The 15047-nt window shown below is 47.1% G+C and overlaps 1 protein-coding gene across 4 annotated transcripts; it reads right to left on the minus strand.

Annotated features, from left to right (window-relative positions):
* Positions 1 to 742: 742 nt before the first annotated feature.
* IFT27 (intraflagellar transport 27) lies at positions 743 to 12531 on the minus strand. Of its 4 annotated transcripts, none has more exons than XM_001511193.5 (7): positions 12199 to 12530; positions 9513 to 9592; positions 8250 to 8309; positions 6972 to 7031; positions 4365 to 4482; positions 2915 to 3024; positions 743 to 1001 (listed from the first exon to the last, which is right to left on the minus strand). In XM_001511193.5, the coding sequence occupies exons 1-7, from the start codon at positions 12230 to 12232 to the stop codon at positions 903 to 905; spliced, it is 561 nt and encodes a 186-aa protein (XP_001511243.2). In that variant the 5' UTR covers positions 12233 to 12530; the 3' UTR covers positions 743 to 902. The 4 variants fall into 4 exon arrangements, with proteins under 4 accessions (XP_001511243.2, XP_007659237.2, XP_039770052.1 ...); XM_007661047.3 differs by having other exon boundaries at positions 12191 to 12341; XM_007661046.4 differs by lacking the exon at positions 743 to 1001 and adding an exon at positions 1333 to 1619 and having other exon boundaries at positions 12199 to 12531.
* Between the last annotated feature and the right edge of the window lie 2516 nt (positions 12532 to 15047).

A 15047-nucleotide genomic window follows, 5' to 3' on the forward strand; every position in this document is an offset into this window, starting at 1 on the left:
ACGGAGAAGGGAGTGGGAGAAGAGGAACTGAGGGCTTAGTCGGGGAAGGCCTCTTGGAGGAGACGGGCTTTTAATGAGGCTTTGAAGGTGGTGAGGGTGATGATTAGCACTCATCTCCTCTGTGTCTCTGTTTCCTCAACTGTAAAATGGAGACTCAATATCCAGATTGGCCTGTAAGCCCTATGGAGGGCAGGGACTGTGTTCAACTTGATCGACTTGCATCTCCCCCCACTGCTTAGCACAGTACGTGACACGTACTAAATGCTTCGCAACTGTAATAATGATAATTACAACAATGACATCGTCCATAATAATTCTGTTGGACTCTCCCCGTGCGATTAGTACAGTCCCTGGACCTCAGGAGGAACTTGATAAATGACTGACTGATAATGAATAAAAAGGCTGCCAAATTCTCCAACTCCAACGGTCCAGACTCCTACACTGATGTGATGAGAGGAGAAAAGCAGCAGAACAGAACACACGGGCCTGGGAGTCGGAAGGATCTGGGTTCTAATCCCCGCTCTGCCACTTGTCTATGGGACCTTGGGCAAGTCACTTCACTTCTCTGGGCCCCAGTCCCCTTCTCTGTAAAATGGGGATTAAGATGGTGAGCCCCATGTGGGACAGGGACTGTGTCCAATCTGATTACCTTTTATTTACCGCAGTGCTTAGAACATTGCCTGGCTCACAGTAAGCGCTTAACCAATCCCATCAAAAAAAAAAAAAAAGATGTGCAACTTGGTTGTTTTTCTCCTAGGTTTATTTAAGGTTATAAGGACAAGTTGTACAGAAAATACAAATCTGGAATTCTCTCCTCTTCAGGGAGGGTGGAAGCCACTTCCCACTTTGGAGAAGCTGTTTCGGTTGGGAGCGAGCAAGCCCGTCCACGGGAGCCAGGCTCGTCACACCAGCGAGTGAAAGATTTCTTCGACCTCCAGGTAGCGTTGGCGGAACAACCTGGCCAAGCGGTGGAAAGGGGTCTCGAAGTTTTCCATCTTCTTCTGTGGAGAGAATGGTCAGAGAAAAGGGGGGGCGGGGGGGGGGGGGAACCGCTCAGGGATTAGAAGCCTCGTCTGAAACCGGCCCCGGACAGGCTGGGAAAGCGGAGCTCTGCGGTGAGCGAAACGGTTTCCGCCAAGCCAGAGGCCGACCAGAGGGGAGGCAGGCTGCGGGAGGAACCGTGAAGGAAGCAGAAGCCGTGTGATTTGGGGCAAGTTGCTTCACTTCTCTGGGATTCGCGCACCTCATCTGTGAGAAGAGGATTAAAACCGGGAGCCCCAGTTGGAACCTGGGCTGTGTCTAACCTAATCAGCTTGTATCTACCCCAGCGCCTAGTATGGCACCCGGCATAGAGTAAGGGCTTAACCAACACCATAAAAAAGAAAGAAGCTCGGGGCATCGATATCTGCCGGAGTCTTCATCTGAGCTTTCTCGTAAGGAAGAGTCCCGGATGAAGAAAATCATTGATCCAACAGGAGAAATCACGGATTTACTTTCGCCTCTGCCGAGTTTCAAAGGAGCAGCCGTGACTGTCACGTACTTTGGGTTACTCACAACACGAGCGAGGCTAACGGGAGACAGGCAGGCGGCGTACGGGTTAGAAGTCAAGTATCTCATCCCTGAGGAAAGAAGCACCGACTAAGATGACACGTACAGTCAAATCGCCTGAAACTCAAGGAAGAACCCAAAGGCCAGCTCTCTTGAGTACCAAAAGTCTACTGGATGGACAGTATTTCATCTAGCTGAGAGATGCTAGACCTTAAGCACACAGTGCTTACTGAAGAGAGGGATTTGACTTGTAGATTTAGCTATGTCTCCGGCTGAATCTGATTATATTTCCATTTTAATCACTCCTTTCTTAACTGAGCTGCAAACCGAGCTTCCGTTACATCAACTCCAAAGGGCCGTGTTAACTGGGACACTTAAAAAACCAGATGTTTCACTGCAGCTACAAAAAGCTTAACTTAGGCAATACCAGGAAAAAAACAAAACTAATCAAAATAGCCTGGGTGAGGGTGGCCCCGGCCACGTCTGATTTCAGTTCAATCAAGAGTGCTAGGGAAGCTGGAATACCGAGTCAAAGGGGAAGTTTCAAAGGGTGAACGGAGGAAGGAGAAATATGGAGATTGGGTCTTTTGGTATCAGTTATCTTATTCCTCTGCTTAGTCATGCGAGATGCAAAAACCACGTTGAGAGGAGCAGCGTGGGCTAGAGGAAAGAACACAAGCCTGGGAGCCAGAATAACCTGGGTTCTAATCCTGGCTCTGCCACTTGTCTGCTTTGTGACCTTAGACAAGCTTCTGAACTTCTCTGGGCCTCAGTTACCTCATACGTAAAATGGGGATTAAACCGTGAGCCCCGTCTGGGACATGGGACATGGACCAGCCTGATTAGCTCGTACGTAACCCAGTGCTTAGTACGATGCCTGGCATAAAGCACTTAAATACCATAGGAGAAAAAAAAAAGACTGTCTCGGTAATTAAAAGCCTTGGGATCGATCAATTGTATTTATTGAGCGCTTACTGTGTGCAAAGCACTACACTAAGTCCTTGGGAGAGTATGATGTAACATTATAACAGAGTTGGTAGACACGTTCCCTTCCCGAGACGAGCGTAGAGAGCAGAGGGGATACTGGATAATTTAAGGGTAGACACAGTCCTTGGGGCTCACAGTCTTAATCCCCAGTTTACAGATGAGGTAACCGAAGCCCAGAGAAGTGAAGTGACTTGCCTAAAGTCACACAGCAGACAAGGGGCGGAGCTGGGATTAGAATCTACGCCCTTCTGACTCCTAGGCCCGCGCTCCCTCCACCGGGCACTCCGCCTCTCAACTGATTGCAAAAATCCATTTCTTCCAAAGCTCTGGCACGGTCGGCCTTACCTGAAGCCTTTTCTCTGGGGGACACGGTACTTACCACTGACGTCTCACAATACTCCAGGCCTTGGCTGGTCGCCCATTCTTGGGCTCGCGTCCTCTCCACCACCCGTCGGCCGATCAGGTCTGTTTTATTCCCTACCAATATTCCTGCCAGGAGGGAGAACGACAGCGAGTTCCGTTAAGGGTCATGTGTCTCACCACAGTTGGCTCATCCGAGCTGCAGAAGGAGGTGTTGAAAGTAAGGTAGCTGATGGATACTCCGATGAATGAAAAATAGTTTCCCGGGACAAGAGGCGGGGAAGGAAACAAGTTAAAGTTCAGGGACTCTGCCCTAGCACGGAAAGGCTAAAGAACAAAAAAAATTAAAATAGGAAGGCTGTGTTTTCAGCATCTGTCCCTTCTCTTTAAGGTCTCTATATTTTTTATTTGTCCTGTATTCGTTTAGCCTGTAGGCTCCATGAGGGTTTTTACATAAGGATTTACCTACTAACTCTGTCACGCTGTTATATCGAACTCTCCCAAGCTTTTCCCTCTAGACTGTAAGCTTGTTGTGGGTAGGGCTTGTGTTTGTATATTTTTGTACTGTGCTCTTCCAAGCGCTTAGTACAGTGCTCCGCGTATAACGAGCCCTTAATAAATACTATTGAAGGAATGAATGAAAGCTTTAACAATAACATCACCCCATCAGATTGCGGATAGATTTGGAAAATCGGAACTGACGTGACCAGGATTTTCCTCGTCTCCCTGCCTCACTCTCCACCGTCCACGCCGGGAACTATATTGACCGATCCTCTCATCGGGGGGTTACGAGCAGATTTCAAGCATCCCAAACCACTAGAGGAGAGATAAACACGTAAGGCGTCACTTTCGTTTGCGTGAAAAGAGCTGTCACGGGGAAACACAGAAATCCAAGAACTGCCAGTAAAAGCAGGGGCTCGATAAAAACCACTGACAGATTACAGTCTCTGGACTGTAAACTCATTACGGGCAGGGAATGTCTGCTAATTCTGTTGTATTGTACTCTCCCAAGCGCTTAATATGGAGCTGTGTACATAGTAAGCGCTCAATAAATACCACCGACAAACACAGAAGCAGCTTGTCACGGCAGGTGCATAATAAAAACTACTGGAGGATTACAGTCTCTAGACCGTCAGTTCGTTACGGGCAGGGAACGAGTCCGCTAATTGTTGTATTGGACTTTCCCAAGCGCTTAGTCCAGGGCTCTGCACAAAGTAAGCGCTCAATGAATACCATTGTTTGAAACACAGGAACTGCTTGTCGCTGCAAGCGCTAAAAACCACTGACGGATTACAGTCTCCGGACCATAGGCTCGTCTCCAGACTGTAAATTTGTTACGGGCAGGAAATGCGTCGGCTAATTCTGTTTTATCATACTCTCCTAAACGCTTAGTCTGGTACTCTGCACGTAGTAAGCGATCCATAAATCCTATTGATTGACTTATTGATTGCTCCCTTCTGGTCCCATACCTGGAATTTGCATGCCTTGAGCCTTTGCCCGCACTCTCTCCAGCCAGAGGGCACAGTTGATGAAGGACTGCTCTTTGGTCACATCATAGACAAGACATAAGACGCTGGGTTGAATCCACTAGGGAGAGAAAGACACACACACGCACACAAATCCACCCAGTCATTGGTAGGGACACCAACTTTCAGGGATCTACACAGCTAAAAGAATCCTCTGAGGGAAAGAAATTCGAGTTCTAGGGGACGGATAAAAAAAGGACAGAGTGACAGAAGAAGCAGTGTGGTCTAGCGGATAGAGAACGGGCCTCTGAGTCAGAAGGATCTGGGTTCTAATCCCGGCTCTGACACTGGGGTAAATCATTTTCACTTCTCTGGGCCTCAGTTACCTCATCTGGAAAATGGGGATTAAGACTGTGAGCCCCATGTGGGACAGGGATTATGTCTAACCTGATTAGCTTGTATCTACTCCAGCACTTACAACAGTGCTTGACACATGGTAAGTACTTAAAAATATTATTAATTTTATTATTCAGTTAACTGATGGAAAACCCTAAAAACGAACAAATTCAAAGGAAGCATTTGCTTGATGCAGAAGGATGAGTCGCTACTGACAGTGTGCCCAACCAGGGCACAGGACAGGACAGAGAGTTTGAAAAATTCAAAGAAATGATTAAGCCCTCATCTCTTTTTCTACCACACCCTTCTGCGTCGCCCTCGCGTTTGGATTTGCTCCCTTTATTCACCTCTCCCTCAGCCCCACGGCACTTATTTACATAGTCATAATTTATTCAATTATATCAACATCTGTCACCTCCTCTAGACCCGAAGCTCACTGTGCCCAATGTGCCTACCAACTCTGTTATACTGTACTCTCCCAAGCGTTTCGTACAGTGCTCGGCACAGAGTGAGTGCTCAATAAGTAGGACTGATGACTAATTGAAGGGGTGGCCTTGCTCAGACATTATCCCAAACAACAGTTCCAATATGGCAAATGCCCTTTATTTTGCTAAGAAGACTGCCGGGACCTTCCTTCTGGGGAAAAAAAAAAGTCCGCATCCTCCTCTCGCACACCACTTGGAGACTGTTAAAAAAGCACTATCCATTGTATTTAATGAACGCTTTCTGTATGCAGAGGATTATAGGCACTTGGAGATAATACAGGTATAAGACACAATCCCACCCTTGAGGAGCTTAATAATGTTAATAATAATAATGTTGGTATTTGTTAAGCGCTTACTATGTGCCGAGCACTGTTCTAAGCGCTGGGGTAGACATAGGGGAATCAGGTTGTCCCACGTGGGGCTCACAGTCTTAACCCCCATTTTACAGATGAGGGAACTGAGGCACAGAGAAGTTAAGTGACTTGCCCACAGTCACACAGCTGACAAGTGGCAGAGCTGGGATTCGAACTCATGAGCCCTGACTCCAAAGCCCGTGCTCTTTCCACTGAGCCACGCTGCTTCTCAGCTTAGAATTAAGTGAGAGGAGAGGAGGGATCGATGCAACTTGAGGGCCTTAAAAGAGTTAAAAGAATGTGTGAGAGATAGGAACGGTTAAATACGGGAAAAAAAATCAATAACAAATGAATGGCTAATAGGGAACTGCTCCCCGATTGTCTTGTTGCTCAACACCGCAGTGTGCAGTGGGAAAATCCAGAAACCTGGGGTACCCCCCCACCCCATGTATTGTCCATACCACCTGGCTGCACGCTAGGATTTTAGAGGCTCTTGCCTCAAATTCTTGGATTCCAGACTTGAAAAACCACTGCCGGAGCAATCAATCGATCAGTGCTATTTATTGAAGGCTTACTATGTGCCCAGCACTGTACTAAGAGGTCAGAAGAGTCCAATGCAACAGAATTAGCAGAAACATTCCCTGCCCATAACAAACTTGTGATCAAGAGAAGCAGCGTGGCTCAGTGGAAAGAGCCCGGGCTTGGGAGTCAGAGGTCATGGGTTCGAATCCCAGCTCTGCCACTTGTCGGCTGTGTGACTGTGGGCAAGCCACTTCACTCCTCTGGGCCGCAGCGACCTCATCTGTAAAATGGGAATGAAGACTGCGAGCCCCACGTGGGACAACCTGATTACTCTGTATCTCTCCCAGGGCTTAGAACAGTGCTCTGCACATAGTAAGCGCTTAACAAATACCAACATTATTATTATCAAGAGATGGATTCAAGTGGATGGATCTCGGTTGGGACGGCGACTGAATGACTGACTAGACCGGAAGGCTCCTGTGGGCGGGAAACCCGTCTACCAATTCTGCTGCAGTGAACTCTCCCCAGCACTCGGTACAGTGCTCTGCACCCTGTAAGCGCTCAATAAACCCATGGTATTTATAAATTTATAAAGAAATCAATTTATCGATAAATACCACGGATTGACCGGAGTCCTTGGGGGACCAGGTGTTTGCCTAACTAAGCAACACAGTGTACTTTTCTCAGACAGCTGCCACTTTAAGAGAAGTACCCTTTAAATGTTGCATCAACTGACCTCTCAGCGAGCCTTCCGAACTGCAGTGTCGGCATAAAGATTTAGCAGGCTTTTCATGTGGAATACTCTTGTAGAAGGACGTGGTGGGGGGAGGGGAGGGGGATTATTTACTACTTGCCAATTTTTCCAGCATGTCGGTAAAGAGCTCCTTGCCAGCAGAATCAAAAATGAAGAGTTCCTAGAAGCAGAAAGAAAAAGGCATCTCGAGCAAATCCAGACCTGGGGAGATTCAGCGCTACTATGCACAGCTCACTGCCAAGTTTCCTCTTTCTCCCCCATAGGCAGAGGAAGCAAATGTCATGTTTGCCAGGACAACAAAGTGGACTAAGCAGACCCAGAAAGAACACATTCCTTGAACAAACAGGGCAGAGAGCTATCCTACTGCCTGATAAATTTCCAAGCCCCCTAAATGCCAAAAGAATGGAGAGGGAGCCCAGTCCTGGGAGTCAGAAGGACCTGGGATCTAACTCCGACTCTGCCGCTTGTCTGCCGTGTGACCCTGAGCAGGTCTCTTCATTTCTCTGGGTCTCAGTTACCTCATCTGTAAAATGGGGATTAAGACCGTGAGGCCCGAGTGGGACACGGATTGGGTCCAACTTGATAATCTTGTATTTCCCTCTGCATTTAGTACAGTGCCCGGAACACACAGTAAGCGCTCAATGAATCAATGATTAGCTTGTAACTACCCCAGTGCTTAGTACAGTATCTGGCACATAGTAAGCACTTAAAAAATACAAAGAAAAATAAACGAGAATAACATTATTTCCTACCTGGTGGGATGGAATTCTAAATAGGTTGGCAAGGGCTCAAGGGGCTCAAGAGGTCATTTGGAACCTTACTCTGTAAAGTTAATTTTCAAGTCGAAAGTGTGATTCGGGGGGGTTAAAAGGTGGTATCCGTCATGATGATGGAGACGTAGCTAGAGCACGGGCCTGGGAGTCAGAAGGTCATGGGTTCTAATCCCGGCTCTGCCACTTCTCTGCTCTGTGACCTTGGGCAAGTCACTTCACTTCTCTGGGCATCAATTACCTCATCTGCAAAATGGAGATAGAGACTGTGAGCCCCTCATGGGACAGGGACTGTATCCAAATCGATTTGCTTGTATCCACCCCAGCGCTTAACAAATACCATCATTATCATCATTATGATTACTATCTTTCCCTTTTCTGCAAGTCATGAAAAGCAAGGCTGATTCCAACCCACCGGGGATAGTCGAGGCGTGGCCCTGCCTGAGGGAACGGGGTTAGACAAATTGATTTCTCCCCGTCATTTGCGCTCCTGTGATTCCGTCGCCAACCGCTCAGAAACATCCAGACCGACAACTCAGGACCCAGAGCGTCAGATGGTCGCGAATACAGATTTACGGGATTGACGTGAAAGGCTTGGAGGGACTTACCACACTGTCACCGGTGTCTGGTATTGCCACAGACTTCAGGATCAACTCCACTCCTGTGGTCTATAAAAGAAATCCAGGAAGATGGGTGAGTTTCAAGATGCCGTCCGTCGGTACGTTGTTGGGGGTCAGAGATTCTGCTTTGGGTCCCTGGAGTATTTGTTCCTCATACAAAGCTGGTTCTGTTGGAGTGCTCTAGCCGGTAAGGTCCTCGTGGGCAGGGAACGTGTCTACCGACTCTGGAATATTCATTCAATCACATTTCTTGAGCGCTTACTTTGGGCAGAGCACTGCATTAAGCGCTTGGGAGAGTACAATATGCAACCCACACAATGCATATATATATATATATACACAACATACTCACTGTGATGTATTGTACTCTCTCGAGCGCTCAGCACAGTGCTCTGCACACAGTAAGCGCTCAACGTCTACACTCAATTGCTCCTTGCCCCACCTGTACCGTAAGAACCTTCAACTGATAGGAGGGTACTGCCATCGTAAAGAAAAAGATTCAAGGATTAGTACCTGAAATCCTGGGAAGGAAAGTTCCCGAGTACCTGTTTCCCCTTGAAAAACAGACTTACGTTCAGGGTCGAGGGGAAAGACGACGGCATTGGGAGGCAGAGTCGGTCAATCAGTCTTTATTGAGCGCTTACTGTGTGCAGAGCACTGTACTAAGCGCTTGGAAGAGTACGGTTCAATCAAACTGGCAGGGTCCCTGCCCACAATGAGTTTACAGTCTAGACGGGGAGACAGACATTAATATAAATAACTAAATTACAGATGTGTATATAAGTGCTGTAGGGTCGAGGAAGGGATGAATAAAGGGAGCAAATCAAGGCAATGCAGAAGGGAGTGGAAAAAGAGGAAATGAGAGCTTAATCAGGGAAGGCCTATTGGAGGAGACGTGCCTTCAAAAAGGCACTTCAGGCTTTACACAGAGAGGATTGCTACCAATCGAAACAGCTAGGAGACCTGTCAGCTCCCCTTTACTAATGCACTCTCCTGGGCTCTTTAAGAGGCCGATTACTCCCCCGCAAGGCTTCAGTCAGTCGTATTTATTGAGCACTCTCTGCCTGTGGAACACTGTACTAGGCACTTGGGAAAGTACAATATAACGGACACATTCCCCAGCCTCACCGAGCTTACAGACTAGAGGTCGACCTCCCCTAAGGTTTCCTGACCTTTCCCCACAACTGGGTGATGATTTTCTAAGCTCTTTTCTCCCACCCTCGACCACATGTGACCCTTCTCCAGGCTCACCATTGTGTAATTCTTCTGGAAATGAGCTCCATCTGTTTCAAACAGCTGAGCCAGGGCACTCTTCCCCACCGTTGCATCACCTAACAAATTAAGAAAACAGGCTTTAGCCACTCAAGAAGCAGCGGGGCCTAGTGGAAAGAGCACGGATCTGGGAGTCAGAGGGCCTGGGGTCTAATCCTGGGTCCAACACTTGTCTGCTGGGCAACCGTGGGCAAATCAATAAGCATCTTTGGGCCTCAGTTTCCTCAACTCTACAGATCAGACCCGGCCAGCCCTTTGGGAATGGTTCTGGAACAGAATCACACAAACGGCATGTAAGTCTAGGAAAAAGTGCATCCCGTGATACGGCTGTTCTGATGCATCCATTCTTTGACAAACACATCCCAGCTTCATTGATTTTTTTTAAGGGTATTTAAGTACTTAGTATGTGTCAAACACTATGCTAATTGCTGGGATAGATCCGAGTTAATTAGGTTGGACACAGTCCCTGTCCCACATAGGACTTACAGTTTTTTGTGGGGGAACATGGGTATTAATTATGAGTAAATACGATGCTGGGAATAATAAAACTTTTAGAGGGCTCGTCACACAGCAAGCGTTCAGTAAATACTATTGATCTCCCCTGCTCCGTCTTCTCAGAACATGCAGCTAGGTTTTATACTTAGTAAGGCCCCAGAGTTAAATCTAGCCAGTAGAAGACTCCAATCTTTTATCAGCCTTAATCCAATCAGCTCTATGAGTCCATCTGATTAGCCTGTATCTATCCCAGTGCTTAGTACAGTGCCTGGCACAAAGTAAGTGCTTTACTAATACCATAAAAATAATAATAATAACCACTTATATTTGTCCTGTTTTGACAGGGCTTCACCCAAAATTCAAGCCAGATCCTGTTTACGAGTCACTTTCCAATTCACACTTTCCAATTCAAAGCACTGGGGTAGGCATAAGATAAGCAGATCAGACACAGTCCCTGTCTCATATGGGGCTTGCAGTCTAAGAGGAAAGGGGAACAGGTATTTTATCCCCAATTTTATAGATGAGGTAACTGACGTACAGAGAAGTGAAGTGACTCTCTCAGGGTCATACAGCAGGCAAGAAGTAGAGCCGTGATTAAAACTCAGGTCCTCTGGATTCCAGGCCCATGTTCTATCCACTAGGCCTCACTGCTTCTGTTTATGAACACTAAGATAATTAAATATTCCATTTTCAAGTACTTATTATGTCAAGCGCTGCGCTAAGAGCTGAGGTGGATACAATCAGATCAGACACGGTCCCTATCCCATATAGTGTTCATAGTCTATGAGGGATGGGAGAACAGTTTATAATAATAATTATGGTATTTTTTTTAAGTGCTTACTGTTACCAAGCACGGTTCTAAGTGCTTTTAATCCTCATTTTACAGATGAGAAAATTGAGGCCCAGATAGGATAGATGATTGCCCAAGCAATGGCACAAAGATTAGAACCTAGGTAACCCGGCTCCCAGTCCCATGTTTCTTCCACTAGGCCACTCCGCTTCTCAACACGTGCCTTCTCTGATTATTATTTAAAATAGAAAAACACTTTTGGGGTTAGATCTTTATGTGAAGCCAGAGATAAGATGGAAGAGGAAGAAGCTGCACAGAGGAAAGAATTCAAGGCTGGAAGTCAGGAGACCTGGATCCTAATACCAGCTTCGGGCACTTAACTGCCAGATGACCTTGGGCAAGTCGCTTCATTTCTCTGAGCCTCACTTTCCTCATCTATAAAATGGGAATAAAATTCCTTTTCTCCTTCCCTTTTATAGTCCGAAACTCACAGGATCACACTCCTAGATGGATCAGACACAGCATCTTTTCAGCTTTTATCTACCCTAGCACTTGAGAGTGCTTTGCACATAGTAAGCGCTCAATAAATACTACTGACTGAATGAGAGTAATCAAAGCGATCAATCATCCGTTTTTTAAAATGGTATTTCTTAAGTACTTACTATGTGCCGGGCACTGTTTTAAGCACTGGCATAGATACGAGGTAATCAGGTTGGACACGATCCACGTCCCACATAGGGCTCACAGTCTTCATCCCCATTTTACAGTTGAGGTAACTGAGGCATGGGGAAGTAGCGTGGCTTAGTGGAAAGAGCACGGGCTTGGCAGCCAGAGGTCATGGGTTCGAATCCCGGATCTGCCACCTGTCAGCTGGGAGACTTTGGGCCAGTCACTTCACTTCTCTGGGTCTCGGTTACCTCACCTGTAAGCAGCGTGGCTCAGTGGAAAAAGCATAGGCTTGGGAGTCAGAGGTCGTGGGTTCTAATCCCGGCTCCACCACCTGTCAGCTGTGTGACTGTGGGCAAGTCATTTCACTTCTCTGTGCCTCAGTGACCTCATTTGTAAAATGGGGATTAACTGTGAGCCTCACGTGGGACAACCTGATGACCCTGTATCTCCCCCAACGCTTAGAACAGTGCTCTGCACATAGTAAGCGCTTAACAAATACCAACATTATTATCACTCCAGCACTTAGAAGAGAGCTTGGCACACAGTGCGCGCTCGACAAATACCATCATTATTATAAGTAAAGTGACCGGCCCAAGGTCTCACAGCAGACAAGACTTCGGACTCCCAGACCCCTGCTCTTCCTGGAAGCGCATAGAAAAGGCACCAAAACTGTGGCCAAGGGTGGTTTCAGGGGGAAACTTACCAACTCACCTGCCAGGATGCACTTGGCTGAGAGCTTCACCATGACAACCAATGACTTCTCCCCCTCCCTTGGGGGTGGAAAGAGGAAGGCCCTCTTAAAGGCCTTCTTCTTGCCAGGGAGGCAAAAAGGATAATGAGGAAAAGCTCCTTCTTGGCGTCGAGGCAAAGGGAGGATGTGGGATGAGGAGGGGAAAGACGCCTGGAAAGGACCAAACTTGCCCTGAAAATGGGAGGCCTGAGGGGGAAGCAGAGGCGTCTGGGAAATCAGACCGGAAGTGGAGGTCGGTGAGGCCTGAGGAACAGGCCACACTGGGCCACTCGAAGCGCGCGACCCCCTTCCCTCGCCCCCGCTGCCTAGCAACCGGGCTGGAAACCCGCCCCTCTCCCCACTTCGAAAGACGATTGGATATCCCCCCGCCCGTCAAGCCATCAACCAATCGTCGCTCTCCAAGCGCTGGGCTCAAGCCATCAACCAATCGTCGCTCTCCAAGCTCGGGGCCCGAGGAGGAGGGGCGGGGAGAGGGAAGACCGTTTTTCTTTAAGACGATTGGTGAAGACACCTGTCCATCAAACGGGCTCTGGCTGGGAGTGGCTAAGAGGAATACTCAGAACCGCCCCCTTCCATCAGGCCCGGCCTCTCCCCTGCCGGTGGGGCCGTCCTAGTCCGTGGCTTTATCTGCCCAGCAACTGGTGACGAGGTGTTTCTGATTGGGCAACGCGAGAGCAATTAGTGGGCCGGGCGACTCAGCCTGGGAATCCATTCAGTGGTATTTATTGAGCACCTACTGGGTGCAGAGCACTGGACTAAGTGCTTGGAAAGTACAGTTCAGCAACAAAGAGAAATAATGCTGTTGGTATTTGTTAAGCGCTTACTATGTGCAGAGCACTGTTCTCAGCGCTGGGGTAGATTTACAGGATAATCAGGTTGTCCCACGTGAGGCTCACAGTCTTAATCCCCATTTTACAGATGAGGTAACTGAGGCACAGAGAAGTTAAGTGACTTGCCCAAAGTCACACAGATGATAAGTGGCAGAGCTGGTATTTGAACCCGTGACCTCTGAGTCCCAAGCCCATGCTCCTTCCACTGAGCCACGCTGCATCCCTGCCCACAAGCGCAGCAGAGGAAAATAGGATTTCAATCCACGCTCCCGCCTTTTTGAAAACAGTTTTGTCCAGGGACCTGGGCAAACTCAGCGCGTGCCTGTCATTGCCCCCCATAATAATAGCCTACTAAGCCGTCTTGCTGCCAAAATGCATAATGATAATAACGGTGGTATTTGTTAAGCGCTTACTATGTGCAAACCACTGTTCTAAGCGCTGGGGGGAAACAAGGTGATCAGGTTGTCCCACGTGGGGCTCACAGTCTTAATCCCCATTTTACAGATGAGGTATCTTCAGGGTCCTCCGACTGGAAAAAAAAAGGTCCATCCAGGCAGAAAGATTGATGGTTTTTCTAGTCTTTCTTTTTTACCTTTTTCAATTCCATAACCTTCCCCTGCTACTTGTTCTATAACTTACTTCCCTTGATGATCTTTTTAATCATCACCTGATGTTTTTTGATATGCCAAACCAGACCCATTGCAATTTTATCATCTTCCTTCTAGGGCAGTCTTTTGTGATCACTGAGAACAACTGGTTATCGTCTTCATACGAGAAAGAAAAACACGAAACCCCCCCCCCAAACCCTTTGTGTACTTGAAGAAGTTATTGCCGGGCTTTAATCTTTTTTCTCCAGGCTAATCAAGCTAAATTGTTTTAACCCCTCAGAAGACCTTCCTTCCTTCATTTTGGTTTCTCTTATCTAGAGCCACTCCAGCTTTCCCCTTTTGGTGATGAAATCCAGAGAGAATATTCTATCGAGAGCCTGGCCTATGCAGAGTACTGCAGAAGGGCACTGCCAAGTTATCTAAATAGATCCACCCACACATTACTAGGCATTAATTGGTAATGAATAGGTTACTAGGCATTAATTGGTAATGAATAGGATATATTGGATGTATTAATATAGCAGTTATTACTTAGAGGACTGTGTAGACTGCGAGCTTCTTGCTGGCAGGGAACATATCTACTAAATCTCATATATTGGACTCTCCCAAGCCTTTTGTACAAAGCTCTGCACACAGCAAGCACTCAATAAATACAATTAATAGATTGATTGATATATATTCTCTAGATCTAGTAATGTATCCCAGAGCTGGAAGGAGCTTTAAAAATTCCAGCACTGCATTGCTGTAAACTCCCTTTAGAGACTGTAAACTAACTGTGGACAAGGAACGGGTCTACCAACTCTGTTATATTGTACTCTGTCAAGCGTTTAGGACAGTGGTTTGCACACAGTAGGTGCTCGATAAATAAACGATTGATTGCTGACTCATGCCACTATGCCTCTCAGATCTTTTTCAAATAGATTAATTGCTGACTCATGCCAACATGCCCCTCAGATCTTTTTCTTTTCTTAAAAAAAGTAGTACTTGTTAAGCACATACTATATGTCAGGCACTGTACTAAGTGCTGAGGTAGGTATGAGGTCATCAAGTTGGACACAGTCCCTTTCCCACATGGAACTCACAGTCTTCATCCCAATTTTACAGATGAGGGAACTGAGGCACGGAGAAGTTAAGTGACTTGCCCGAGGTCACACAGCAGGCTGTTGTGCCTAGACTGTACTTGGGATGTTCGTTTTTGTCGCAACGACGTCCTCACCGAATTCCAAACTGATTTTGTTGGACCATTCATTTACTGAATCAAGGTCATTCTGAACTTTATTCCTGTTTATCGGGGTATTAGCATCCCGTACAAATTAGGGCCACCCGTAAACCAAACATTCTTTCATTTTCTTCGTTCGAGCGATTGACAAA

The sequence above is a fragment of the Ornithorhynchus anatinus genome, chromosome 14 (assembly GCF_004115215.2).
Source record: "Ornithorhynchus anatinus isolate Pmale09 chromosome 14, mOrnAna1.pri.v4, whole genome shotgun sequence".
Taxonomy (NCBI): Eukaryota; Metazoa; Chordata; class Mammalia; order Monotremata; family Ornithorhynchidae; genus Ornithorhynchus; species Ornithorhynchus anatinus.

Excerpts from the sequence above, each read along its gene's own strand:
- IFT27 (XM_001511193.5), bottom strand. The coding sequence starts at position 12,232 with ATGGTGAAGCTCTCAGCCAAGTGCATCCTGGCAG. Across the intron at positions 8,310-9,512 it reads TCCAGAAGAATTACACAATG|ACCACAGGAGTGGAGTTGAT; the intron begins GTGAGCCTGGAG and ends TTTCTTTTATAG. Across the intron at positions 7,032-8,249 it reads CAGACACCGGTGACAGTGTG|GAACTCTTCATTTTTGATTC; the intron begins GTAAGTCCCTCC and ends TTCTGCTTCTAG.